Below are 13,854 nucleotides of genomic sequence, written 5' to 3'. Positions count from 1 at the left end.
GACTGTAGAGCAGATTTGCCATATAAATAAGAGTTTTGCTGCTTGTTGTCTTCCCTCACATGATTGATGATAACTGAGTGGATGCCCATTTCCCCATATAAAATCCAATTTAGGATATTTGGAGGTTTACTATAAGGTAAACAGCAAGTCTTTAGGTGCTACACCTCTGCCTGTGCAATAGGCAGCATTAGCAGTCCAACAGAAGCCTTTCTTAAACCTGGCTGCTGTGCTGTGAAATCTTTTTAAAAGTAGCACTCTTAACAGAAGTGAGAGACTATGATAATAAAGACTGGGACTTTGTAATACTTGGAATAGTGAGCAGCAACACAGTGTTTGTACTGTGTCAACCACTAAAATACCAAATAATCTGCAAATACCTTGGTGCTTGAGTTCTCCCAGGCACCTTTCCAAGGCTCAGGGAAGGTGAAGCTGGTCTAGAGACTAGGTTAATGCTGCAGAAGGGTCTCAGATGACAGTCAAGGAAGATGAATATAGGTTGTATAGATTTCTCTGAGATACAAAATCAGAGGCATGAAATGCAATTTTAATATTTTTTCTTTTATAAATATTAAACCAAAATCTTACAGTTTATATAAAATCTTTACAATCTGTACACTTTTCCAATCTTCTCAGACAGCATTAAACTTTTTCAGGTTGCCACAGAGATCAGTTACAACAAATAACAGATGCTCCTAGAACAAAAACGTATTTCCAAAACATATATAAACTAATCTAAAAGCAAGTGTATTTAACCTGAATATGAACAGTAGCCCTGCCTTCTTAATGATGATATTACTCAACCTATTTACTCTTATCTTTAAACAATCAGAATTCACGCTTAAAAACAAATGGGGAATGGTGCTGGTTCTTTCTGCCGCCTTGTAACTACAGCTGGACCTAGAGAAGGAAGAGGTGAGTGTTCCCATTTAACTTAGCCAAAACAAGATAAATTTCTGTATCACTGTTTGATAACACGACTTCTAAACAACACTTTTAATTGTGTCTTTTTTTCCTAACATAAAGCAGCTTGAAGATTAACACAGAGGCAAGTGATTCTTTCACTGTCAGTTTTAACAGTTTCCCTGTAGTCAGGTTCTACTGTTAAGTCTTCCATGCAGGAAAAAGAAAGTCCCAAAAGAAAAGAAGGGACTAACATCACTTAAGAGGGAAAAAAAAAAGGGTGGGGTGGGATGGATGAAATAACTGCTAGGGATTTTGGGCAAACAGAGAACCTGAAGGTACTTAGAGAGCTCTGAAGTTATCCAGGTATCAACTGACTTCTTTGAAGCAGGAAGTTTTCAGCACACATGAAGCACTGCACATTTGTTCCATATGACATTCCTGCAAACATATCCCTTTTAAATCTTTCAGATTGAACAAGTAAACTTTACAGAGAAACATTAAATTAGCACTCAGGACTGTACAAATCTGTGGTCATAACTTAGTTTGGAGTATTAAGTAAGTACTCTTTGGGCCAGCTGCTGATGTTAGGGAATTTTCCTTTTAATTGTGAGATTTTGTTCATGGTCTCTACACTCCCTTACAGACAAAGTATATCTATACACACAAATTCTATTCAAATCCAGAGTTTAGACCAGCAGTGAGCACTTACCTTAGCTGTACAAGATTTATGAGTCTTAGCTGCTCCTCTGCGGTATTTTTTAAATAAGTGAAAATATATTCAATTTATATCTTGTTTAATATTTGTAGAAAGAGACTTTTATTTGCTAAATGCCTATTAGAAGTACACCTTGCTGTAGTTCCCTGAATAGAGGACAAAATCAAGAGGCTCACAGAAAAGGGGTGAACCAAGTTTGCAGACGTGACCTGACAGCCATTCTGATTGCTTCACTGATCAAAGTGCAATTCCATGTTACTTGTTAATAATTCAGGTTTAGTGTATGAGTTAAAAAAGCTGCACAGTCTTCAGAGCTGTTTTTTCCTATGCATTTCAGTTATTTACAGTAATGTTACAGAAAATCTACTATTACTAACAACTCATTCCCTCCATTTATTTTTACTTCTACATGGAGTTGCAAGCACAATCTAATTTCAAAACAAGAATTTTGAATCACTATAACTGACAAGTAGTTTCAATTTAACTTTATAAATAAAGCATTCATATACTTGATAATGAATGGAAATTGTGGATGGAATGTACATGCCACTTTGAACAGAAAACACAGATGCTATTGTCATTGACTGAATTTCAATCTATAATGGACCTGGTAACTTACAAGTGTTGAGCATTAAGTGGACTTTGTTTCTGATGTTCGTATGTGTGATGACAAATATGTGATAAATACAAGAAAGTTTTATACAACCAAGGTGTACAGATTCCCTTGGAATGCAAATGCAATTTTCAAATTGGCTATTTTGACAAGTAGATTTATGAGTAACTTGAAAGACTTTTGAAAGTCTTTCAGAGTTTTGAAAGTTCCTTTTTCAGTAACTTTGAAAACTTTTATTTTCCCTTAACAATATGTACACTGTGTGTCTTTAAGTTACCTCCCTTGCATCTTTTACTATACAAAATTTACAGACGTAGGAGCACACTCATCTCGACTCTTTATGTAAAGTGCGTGTGAGATCTAGGAGAGAGAAAATGTTAGGAGCTCTGAAATACAGTAGCTATTGCACAGGGATTGCTGTACAGTTTCCCTCATAATATGGCCCTAAGGTTCTGCTCAACAATGGCATCTGCTTTGACATGAGAGAAATGGGGACAAAAAGTGACCCTTAAGCCAAATAAGTGGAATTAAATGTTCCAAGTCATGGCATGGAACACAAAAAATGGAAGCAGTATTCAATGTCAAGTCTCTATAGTCGCACCTCTGTTACCTTAATAAAGGTAAAGTATTTGAGCAGCAGAATTTCTAAAGCTCTGAAAGATGTTTAAAAAACCTGTCAGTTTATCTTCAAGTGTACGGACCAATCATGTATCATTAGCTTAGCTACTTATTTTAATGTTCTTGTTAATTTTTGGAATTAAATGTGACCATTCACTTCATGTTTTCAATTGGTTTCAGCTCTACGAGGGAATTGTTTTTCTTGATGTAGTATTTCTACAGTTTTACTTACTCAGCTTTATCAAACATTTGTTTCTACAAAACTGAGTTTGGGCCAAATTTGAGGTGACACAGTCTGATGAATAGCTACTTTGTCAGAACATTTGTACAGTGAGCTGTGCTGCTGGCAGCCAGATAAGTCACTGGGAAATCAATATGGTCTTCAACATGAACAAAGACTTCAGCAACACTCTCACTCCTTTTAAAAGCAAACCCAGAAGTTACTATTTTCATTGCACAGATAATGCTAAATTACCTTACAAGGTCAAAGGAATGATTTTATATATTTGGGAGTGCATATTTAAAAGATAAATCCGTTGAGTAAAGAGAACATTTCCGCTTAACATCCTTCAGATTCTCTCTCCATTTCACTTGGTAAGCAGCTTTATCACAGCCCCTCTTTCATTCTTCAGTCTTACATTCTTCCATTCCATAGGAGATTTTCCTCTCATCTGCTAGGAGCAGTCTCTGTGTTGTAGACTGTCAACTACATGATTTCTTTTCTGGATTGTGAGAGATTCAATTGTTTTATGTGCCTGTTCCAGTTGGATCTTTAAACCTTCATTGTCTGCCTTTAGAATATTCCTTTCCTAAACAAACAAACAAAAAAAGAGAATTGTATTTTATAGTGCAATTGTTCAAGACTGTCTGGTTGTATATTTAGGTTGACTGCCATAAACATAGATTGGTGTAGCTCTCATCAGAACCAGTAACTTGGCTGAGTATTCCCACAGTCCCTGCTCTATCCTTTGTGTACACTCACACAACTTTCCAGCAGCTGGTATCTGAGTCACGTCCACAACCTGCACTTATCCACCCTCCACTGCACCTCATAACAACAGCACTCTGGGAAAACAACACAGGTCACACGTTACCACCCTACTGCTGCAGAAACTGATGTACCAGAAGTGAAGCCATTAATTTATTACATCGTCTACTGTTCAGTTATCGAGGTAGGAATCTGATGAGGGAGCAAGAGCAAGTGTAAATTATGGGACTCACATGAATAGGACATTTTAAAGAATGCATTTTTACAAGTTACATCCATGCTTCACATCCTTGTTGTATTGAATATACTGAAGATTAAAAGGGAAGTGGTTTGCACTGGAAGACTGTCTTAATCTCTGTCTTAATTTTTCACAGAACATGAGTTCATCAGCAGAAAGGGGTATTTTGAACATTATTGTCATCATTCAAAGATTAGACTGTGGTCCTGTTGTTGGACTGTTTCTGTGTTGCTTCGTAACAGAACAGTGATCAATATTGAGTTAAAAGTATGAAAATAAGTCTTTGTTCCTCATAATTATAGCTGGATCCATCCATTGGTTGCACTGTTGGAATTGTAATAGTCTCTTTAACCTGTCTGGAAAGGTGTTTCTACAAACCTGAATTTGGGCCATGTTTGAGGTGACACAGTCTTAGGAATAGCTACTTTGTCAGAACACTTTTGAGTAAGCTGAGACAAAACTGGGCTGATGCAGGTGAAATCTAGCAAGAAGCATCATGTCTGCTCACAGTGAAATTTTTTGGTGGTACTTAACATTTGCCAGTTGAACAAAAGCAGAGCTCCCTACCCTCCCTTCCCCATATATTTTGTCACTCGGGGGAGCAGAGGCCACCAAAATCAGGAGGAAATTCAGAACTATGTATGTCATTTTACAGAATAATATTCTGTCCTGAGTGATTGGATTACGTTCACATTCTAGAACTGACAGGGGTCAGTGTGATTGTAACAACGGCTTCAAGGCTCTATACTACCACTAAAATTTATCATTTAAATGAAGCATTGCTGAAAGTTAAAGTGGCTAAGACTTTATGATGCCACTCATGGATTGTTTAATGGCAATTAAATTGGCAATTAATTACACTAGAGTAAAGTGACACCTTCCCACCCAGTCACTCCCCCACACATCAACCACTTGACTGTACTGTTGTGTAGAACAGAATTTGTTCAATCATGTATGTACCTGCTCAAGTTCCTGGTATGAGGGTTTACAGCTGTGATGCTCCTCCTTAATTTTCTGGCTGGAGTCCTTGTTTTCCCATTTAACAAATGCCTTTCTGCGGCCTAGAATTGGGCTTGGAAACGTGGATGCTGAAGCTGGCTGGAGGTAAGGATTTTCTGGCATCCTGTGTTCTTTCTTCTCTCTCCGCTTACGGCACACATCACCAGCCAGCAGGACAGGATCAGTCTGGGTACTTTTATGAATCACAGCTGGTTTCAGTCTCACTGAGATTTTCTGAGCTGAGGAACCCATGAGCATAATGGTTCGATCCTTGCTGTCTTCACTGTGCTCCACTACTTCTCCATTAGGAAAGGTGAATGACCCTTCTTCTTGTCCTTTAAAATAGATATGGTAAATTGAGGCAAGGTCTTCTCCCAGAAAAGGAGAAACAGGAGGCACGATAATTAAACATTTATTCCTTACTGACATTTACATTCACTGCTCTCCAAAACAGGTGTCACTAGAGGTTTTCCTAACACAGAGATATGTAGGAAAACTGACTTTATAAACGCCACATTAAAATTTGAGTCAGAAACATAACAGTGCAGTAGTCAATGTTACAACTTGCTAAAAAGCAAGCGTTGCTTGTCACAAGGTGAGAGAGTTAAGGAAACCTGTCAGGTCTTCATGTCATGGCATCTGGTTCTCATGAGAGTCTGGCAGAAGATTTATTCATTTTTGGTGGCATTTGTGCACCATACATTGTGTAGTGTGACAAGAGATCTCCCAGAAAGGGAGTCCATCCTTACTCAAGTCTAGAGCAGGAATGGTGTTACTTGATACAAGCTAATATACACCTGGTTCTAGCTTCTATGTAGATGAAACACTGCAGTCAACTCACAAAATCTAAAAGGATGCTGTATAACTCAGAAGAAAAAGGAGCAAAGGAAAGATTATCTACATATTTTGATCTTTTTAATGTGATCTTTTCTCACCGTGGAATTGTTCTTTGACTCCTACTGGGCAGAGGCTTGAAGCAAGAGCAGATGTGGTGCTGCTGTCTGCAACTGAAGCTTTGGGTCTTCTCTTGCACTCTATCACAACCAGGTCTTTACATTGCTTGTGACAGTTCATTCCACAGTCTGTAAACAAAACAACATTTATGTGATTCCTTGGCTCTGGTGTAGCACCTAAGCTAAGGCAGCCCTCACACTACTGCCTTCCTGGGAAGCAAGAAGCCTTCTTTGGTGTTCTCTGTGTGCCTTACCTGTAACAACATACACCTGTAAAAAAGCAACAACATCCCTTTGCCATATGTATCTGAAACTCCTGTTCATTAAGTACAAAGTACAAAATGGCACCATGCAGTCACAAAAGTGCTCTGACTGTAGGAGCTGCAGAGAAAGCCGATACCTGTGTGAGGAAGAAAACTGCAAAACAGATGTTGGCTATTTGCTGCACAATATTCACAGAGTGGTGATGTTTGCGTCCAAGGGTCTGTTCCCAAACCCTCTGAACTCAGTGATGTCTTGCAAAGCATTAGAGCTGTCAGTTCAAGTTCCTTCATCTCTGCATTTCTTGTGTCATGCTATTCTTGAATCAGTATTGTCCTCCCCGGGAGGTCAGATTACATGGGTCTGTAGATACAGCCATGGATCTCACGATGATCACAGGATTTGTCATTCACTATCAAGTATGGATTAAAATTAACAAAGTATAAAGTACTTTACCTTTGCATCTGTATCCTTGTTTAATGACTCCCCACAGCTGAAATTCAAACAAACAGAAAGCCTACGTATTAATATATTTCTCTGCATGTTTGATACCTCCAAATAAAAAGTACACGAAAAGCTCCACTCTTTTCTAAGATCTGAGCACTCGCAGAGTATCTTGTTTTCCTACACTTCTAGTCATAAGGTCAAAATAGAACTATTTACCCTTTTAGCATACGGTAAATATTATTTTATGTGTGTCAATGACAAACAAAGTAGCTTGAGCTAGTCTACTGAATACATCAGCAGATCTGGCAGTTCCTTGAGAAGCTGTGGAGCTGGAGTAGATGGAGAGTTCTTTTGTCTCAGCACCCTTGTCTGATCTCAGCTGAATGCAAGATTGGTGGGACAGTCAGTTTTATTAAACCTTCTGTGCCACAGGCAGGGGCATGTCATGTCTGTACCAGGACATGAGTTCTAGCAGCCCCATGGAGTGGAAGGCTCTGCATTTGGAAGTCTTGCTTGAGACTGTTTTTGGTGACACAACCAAACCCCACAAAGTATGAACCATGTTTAAACGTATTGGCACTGCCAAGAGGGGAGTAAAGCGTACCATAAACATCTACAGAGGCAGAAGACTGATGTTCTATATAACTTCACTGATGCTTTATATAGATCCCTTTCTGTATATGACACAAGGCAATTAGGAGATAAAAAAGGCATAATTCCAGAGAATGTTAACATCATTTACTAAAAAGTAAGCTTACAAATCCAGCACAGTTGTCGCAGAAAGTGGGCCTTAAGTAAGTGGTCTCTTGGAAGTTGTGAGCAAAGCCAAGTCCTAATTTGGAATAGATTGAGCTAGCCCTCATAAAGTAAGCTGTTATTTCATCCCTGCTGATCAGACCTTCCCTGGAAATAAACAAGAGAAGTTGTTTGTGAGACATATATTTTGTTAAATGCGTAAGGAGAATTAAACATTTTCTTCTTCACTGCGCAAAAAACTAAAGTGATCTCAGCAATCTTGCCAATTGTTTCCAAAACACATAGAAGTTTATCTCCACATTTAAACTGCAGACTGACAGGATAAATGGAATATCTGCATATGTGATGCAACCTCAAAACCACTTCATAGTAAACCTCTGAATAATCACTACTGTTTTACCATGCTCTAATATGTTAAGAAAAATGTTCCTGACTTGATCAAAATATACATTTGCCAATTCTCTGTTGTTCAGCGACAGCTTTATCACTATCTTTAGTAGTATATACAGAATATAATTTGAAAAATGTTTATCTTTCTATTATCTGTTTTTCCTTCTAAATCAGCTTGGATACCACTGCTGTAAGCCAAATGAAGATGTCACTCACAACACATTTAGAAGATGCTTTTGTCAGTTACCTTTTCACTTCTGTCTGTGCTTGAGGAGGATGCTTTTAACACCTTAATGACAAAATACTATTTAAATACAAAACCCCCTAAATCTTTCCTAAAACAGATGCTACAAAGTTGATAAGCAGATACTCACCAGTCCTTAGCCATTACACAAAATGAGAATGGGAAACTGGCAGCAATCTTTTCAAATTCTTCTTGGGAAATGTATCCATCCTGATCATGGTCATAATTTTTGAAGACAGACTGTGCAAGGTAATAGCACAATAGTTTATAATGAGGATGGTCTGAAGTACCACTTCAGAAAGTCTCCAAATTATTTATGGATTTCCTCTCCCATCTTCTCACAATGTCTATTAAACAGTTCAACAATCTAACTGCTTAGTTTGCTTGAGACTAAAAAAGCATTATGATTTCTTGATTTGCAGCAAAACATAGGTAAGTCAACATAGGCTGGACTAAAAGCTTCACAACACAGTGACAGCTGGTTTTCACTTCTGCTTTAAGACCATTCTGTCCAGGCCCACATAAACAACTTGTACTAATGCTGTCAGTTGGTGCTCTCAGTGGTGGTTTCTGTGGCCAAATCAGTGTAGCTGCCTAGCTTACTTTATCAGGTCAGTGTTATGAGAAAATCAGTTATATGACAGAATTGCTAGGCAGACACCTGTTTCCACTCATGGAATGTCACTGGCTGCAAGGCAAGGAGCACACCTAGAACAAATTTACAGATATATTCCAAAGCAGCATGTATCAAAGGATGCCTCACAATATTAGAAATGCTTGGACAGAAAAGAGATGAAGCAGGCAGACAAAGATGAACTCTTTACCTCTCTACCTCCACCAGTTTTGGAATCAATCACCTTAGTCGTTTCCCATAAAGCAGGGGGCCCAAAAGAAAGAGAAAAAGCAACTGCTGCTTGTAACAAAGCCACAGAGAGGCCTCCTGTCAGACTGCATCAGTAACATGACGTTGGAGGCCCCGGTAGAAATGGACTCCCCGGCTCCCTGGAAGAGTGACTCTGGAAGTATACAAACCAGCATTCACACCTCCTGCTGCCTCTTGACCCACTGAAGGAATTTCCATCCATGCCTCACACTGCTGCTGGTTACAGGTAGGCAAAAGTATCTGTTTGTGAGAACAGAAGTCCCATCCCTGTATTTTCTCATATCCTGAGATTAAGACTACAAAGACTGACAATAGTATGAAGTACACTGGCCAACCTTACTTACATCTACCATCCTCTGAACGTGTTTGCTGATAGTTTTTGGATCAGGTTTTGGGGCCACTCCTGAGGCCCAGTCTGCAACTACTGGTGGTTTAGAAGGTGTCATAGGCTGAAAAAAATTTGAAGGAACTTGATTAGTACCACATGGAAACATTTTCAGTATTATGCTTCTTCCATTTGTGACAGTGCACTATCTGACACAGGACTGCAGAAATGACCTGTTGGACCTGACATCATTCTTCTGATAATTACATGGTGCTTAAGCTCTTCCTTAAACTGTTCAAAAGAGCAGTCATTTCTTAAATTGTCACAGTTCACTGACAGCCCTGTAAAATTGCCATCTTTTCCATATTTATAAAACAGGAATAAAACTACCACACAACACTCTTGGATTTCATCATTTGAATCATATAATAATTCTCCATTTGAAAAAAATAGTATCAACTGCCAAGATTAAGACTGATGTCATGTCTCTACATAGCAACCTCATTTGTGTTTGTATTCATATTATAAAACCTGATATGGTGTCAAATCTGCCATATATTTTATCTTAGGCTTTATCATCTACCAAAACATTTGTGCTTTAATGGATTTCACTCAGTCTACAAAGCTAAAATTATTTCAATTTAGCATATAATAAAATAAAACAATAAACTGAATGCAAGAGATAAAATTTTCTTTTAAAAAACCCTGGTTTTAAATTACAATCACTCATAAAAGCCCTCCTTTTGTTAAGCATCTGTAAAGGCCCTTACAGCAGCTCGGTGACTTCGTGGCTCTCGTGCATATGAAAGTTCATAAATTTCATCTTCTGTGTAGTAAAGATCAAGGGACAGCTGAAAACAAACACATTAGTTTAATCCCAGAACAGTCACTTCTACTTTATAAACTTGTTACTAGAGTGCATTCATATTTTTGGTACATTATTTTTTATTTAGATTATACCTAGAAATAAATTAACTTGAGCTGCACAGGTGTTCACAGTGATTTGAAATGTGTCCAATTCCACATTCCAGACTGTTATTGCCATTATCTGGAAATCTGTAACATGGACTATTGGGAGTTCAGAAGCTCCTGCATTGAAATCAAGTATTCCTTCTCATTTATGTCCTACCATATATACCTGCATGAAATTATGACTAAAGCTCTATATATTTGTAATGGCCATTTTAGAAGGAAAGAAATACTTAGAATAATTTCAAACAAAATATTTAAAGCAAATAGCAGAATGAAGGAAGACATTCACCACTTCACACAGTTGTATTTCAGGCCCTGGGCACGCGTGCCTAATTTCACACAAGAGAGCTCCCTGAGAGAACAAATAACCTCAGGCACATAAGCATTTTTATCTATTAGCTTTCTCCTGAAACAGGGCTTGTAACAAGAAAGTGGAAGCAGACTATCTAGTTTTTCCAAGATGAGATACTTGTTAAGGCCAAACAAAGCTGACAAACAAGAGAGGAAGATTTACTATTTTAACAGAATGCAGTATTTTAGCTTACTAGGAGAAGCCAAAGCTACTGTTTTAACAATGTCCTAGGTAGCATTAATTTTTTAGTAGCATGGCACTGACTAGATATGACTGGGAGTGAAATACCTCAACTATATTTGACTAATGTTTATGTCAGACAGTTTCTTAAGCACCAGAGGAGACTTGGTTAGAAATGCAGTATCTTGGGGGACTGAACTTTTGTGTGATTTTGTTTTCAACACAAAGAATCTTCCTTATTGAAAGTAAAGAGAGTGCATAATACTGTAGTGAAGCAGAAATAAACATTTCCTTCCCCTATAGAAATAATTGGAAGAATACTGCTGAACTGGCACCTTTACCCTTGAGACCAGATAAATCAGTGGCACCAATTTTTTCTCTTCTATTCTTGTACATTTCCCCTTCGGGGGGAAAGAATCTTACAATCTTATGTATTCATAACTGATTAATTAATTAATGGAATTCTCTATTTGGTTGTTTGATAAGTACATGAAATTTTTTATTGGAGGTATTTATCTTATCTCACACACTTACTGTAAGCAAGTGAACAAGGTCCATATTAGCCTCCAGGGGAAGTGGCATTTCCTGGAGTTGAATCAGCTCATCTATGTGGTTATACAGAGAATATAGTTTGTATACATTAATTTTTTTGTCCTCCAAGTAGTCTGGCATGCCCTCATAAAGGGATATCAGGTCTTTCAGGTGGACCCCAAGGATTGGGATCTTAAAGTTACTGCACTCGTTATAGGCACGTCGGTAACTATCATAATTTCTGTAAGACGAAAGTAATTCTGTCATTTCATTAAACACCTAAAAATAAAAAGAAAACCAAAAAATCAGCACTGGTTACTGTTTCTGTTTTTGTCATACAGCACAAGAACTTCCCATGCTATTGTTAAGGAATTTACTCACAATGACTCTTGGAAAAAAATTTAAGACTTCAAATGAAATCTAGGTATTCTAGATTTTCTATACCCATAAATTAGGTACTAATATGTAATTATAGATAGTTAATGCATAGCCTAATCTATAATGCTGGTCTCCTTACACTCCTCATTTAGTCAAATGAAAAGAAACATGATTCTCTCAAATCAGGGGGATCTGTATGCAGTTGATGTGTAAGCACAGCACATTCATAAAAGCAGTCATCTTCACATTAAAATCTGGAATGCATTCTCTGACTTTCAGGTCACCAGCTGGAACTGCTGGAGAGGTCCTGGCAGAGAAACCCTTTGCTGTGCCACGATCCCATCATGGTGTGATCAGAAGTCACACCACAGTTCAAGGTGGTATATCTGTCCTCTTAAGAAAACTTTTTCCATGGAAATGAATTAGAAACTGTATCTTGGGGTTTTTATGAAGGTCAAATTAATCTTCAGTCTAGCAGTGTAAATATTACCTTGTTTAAAATTATACAGGTACAAAGTTGACTCATTAACATAATAAAATCAATGGACCAATGTTTTCTCTGGGAAGTTCCTGTCAAAGTTCTTGATTGTAACCTTTACAAACTGTTTGACATTGTTAAACCTTGAAGTGTGTTTTCAAGTCACTAATTACCAGACTGCTTTTACCTGCTTTCTATTAGCACTTGCATACAGTTTCTTGATAAAAAAGTTATTCAAATGATGTGCACACATGCACTTCTTAAAATGACTAAATTTGGAAAACATGCTTCTCAGATAAGCTTTCTAACTGATTTTATAGATTCTGATAGCTGTAACCATTTCCAGTGGGAGATCACACTTCCAGTCTTTACTCCAGGTATGCACTGTTTAAGTTGATCAGACTGTGATCAAAACTGGCTTTTCAGATACCTTTACAGATTCTTTCAGGCCCCAAAAAGGATAAAGTATCTTATTCTGTTAAGAAGTCTCTTAAAAAGCCACATGAAGGCTTCTTAAGAAGCATTGCCTTTCTTCCCTTTTTAATAGCTTTCATCAGTATTTCACAAGAATTTAACTGGAAATTAAAATAGATTCCTAAAATTCCACCATACTATGCGTGCATTAGGGCTAAATTTGCTCAAGTCTAAATTAAATAAAACCTTTCAAATGGAAAAATCAGATGAACAAAACTAGTCCCTTCACTCAAAGTGCAGAGCTCCATACTGGCTTTTACAGAATAATAGTTACTACAGAAGACAATAGTTTTATTTTCAAATGTTCTAGGATCCAATTCTCTATTTTCATGTTTGAATATTTTTCTGTACTACTGCATGTAAATGAAAATGCAGCTCATCACATTTGAGATTAAAGGAGAAACCTTAGAGAATCTTTACAAGATCCTGAAGAAAGGTGAGGTTGCAAGAAGTGTAGGAGTAACTGGGGATGTAGAGATGAAATAACAAATAAAAACCCTTCAAAGAAATTTTTGTTCTGTCTTTCCATCTTACCCAACAAGTAAGGTTGCTTTTAGTGTGTGCAGTGACAAAAAAGTTAAAGGTTCTCTTCTTTGTAAAACTTAAAGAAGCAATACTAACCTTAATTACATCATGAGGAACATATGAGCTTGTTTCCTTGAGCCTGGAAATGGAACTGTGACAGAGACCTCCTATCACTGCCATTAATGTGTTGAAATTCTGCAGCTGGTGGAGCTTCTGTGTAGACATAAAAAATCAGTATAATTTAAAATTGTTCAATGTGCACGCCCAAATTTTAATTTCCTCTACTGTCTTGCTCTGAAGTCTTACAGGTTTGTGCCATTTGACTTCATGTATTTTGGTAATGAGTTATGATTTTACTGGGTGTAACATGAACTTATTCTACTGTTATTAAATCAAATATTAAATTTTCAGATACAGTAAGTATTCAAAGTACCTCCTCAGTACTTCCCTTTCTGCCCACATTCTAGGGGAACACCATAACTAGGAAACACTGCCTATTATCTTGTTTATGACTGCAGTTGAATTAGAATGCAAAGAATATGAATAGGACCACAGCTCTCCTTTTATCCAGAAAGGTGTTTCTGGTGGAATGCTTCTAATTACAGCCAAAGCCATGACAGTCACTCATGCT

The 13,854-nt window shown here is 37.5% G+C and overlaps 1 protein-coding gene across 1 annotated transcript in view; it reads right to left on the bottom strand.

The window, feature by feature from the left end:
- Nucleotides 1–421: 421 nt before the first annotated feature.
- RASGRP1 (RAS guanyl releasing protein 1) overlaps nt 422–13,854 on the bottom strand; it is a 37,472-nt gene continuing 24,039 nt past the window's right edge. Inside the window, exons 8-17 of the mRNA XM_063398819.1 lie at nt 13,320–13,436; nt 11,372–11,647; nt 10,104–10,184; nt 9,353–9,457; nt 8,256–8,365; nt 7,494–7,638; nt 6,745–6,781; nt 6,010–6,156; nt 5,036–5,409; nt 422–3,658 (exon numbers count right to left, since the gene is read on the bottom strand). Of these exons, the coding sequence (XP_063254889.1) occupies nt 3,524–3,658; nt 5,036–5,409; nt 6,010–6,156; nt 6,745–6,781; nt 7,494–7,638; nt 8,256–8,365; nt 9,353–9,457; nt 10,104–10,184; nt 11,372–11,647; nt 13,320–13,436 (1,527 nt within the window). The 3' untranslated portion in view covers nt 422–3,523. The remainder of the gene's footprint in view (nt 3,659–5,035; nt 5,410–6,009; nt 6,157–6,744; nt 6,782–7,493; nt 7,639–8,255; nt 8,366–9,352; nt 9,458–10,103; nt 10,185–11,371; nt 11,648–13,319; nt 13,437–13,854) is intronic.

This window comes from Prinia subflava, chromosome 5 (genome assembly GCF_021018805.1).
Source record: "Prinia subflava isolate CZ2003 ecotype Zambia chromosome 5, Cam_Psub_1.2, whole genome shotgun sequence".
Classification (NCBI taxonomy): domain Eukaryota; kingdom Metazoa; phylum Chordata; class Aves; order Passeriformes; family Cisticolidae; genus Prinia; species Prinia subflava.
The sequence above is the reverse complement of the archived record's forward strand: the minus strand, read 5'-3'. Positions and strand labels throughout refer to the sequence as shown.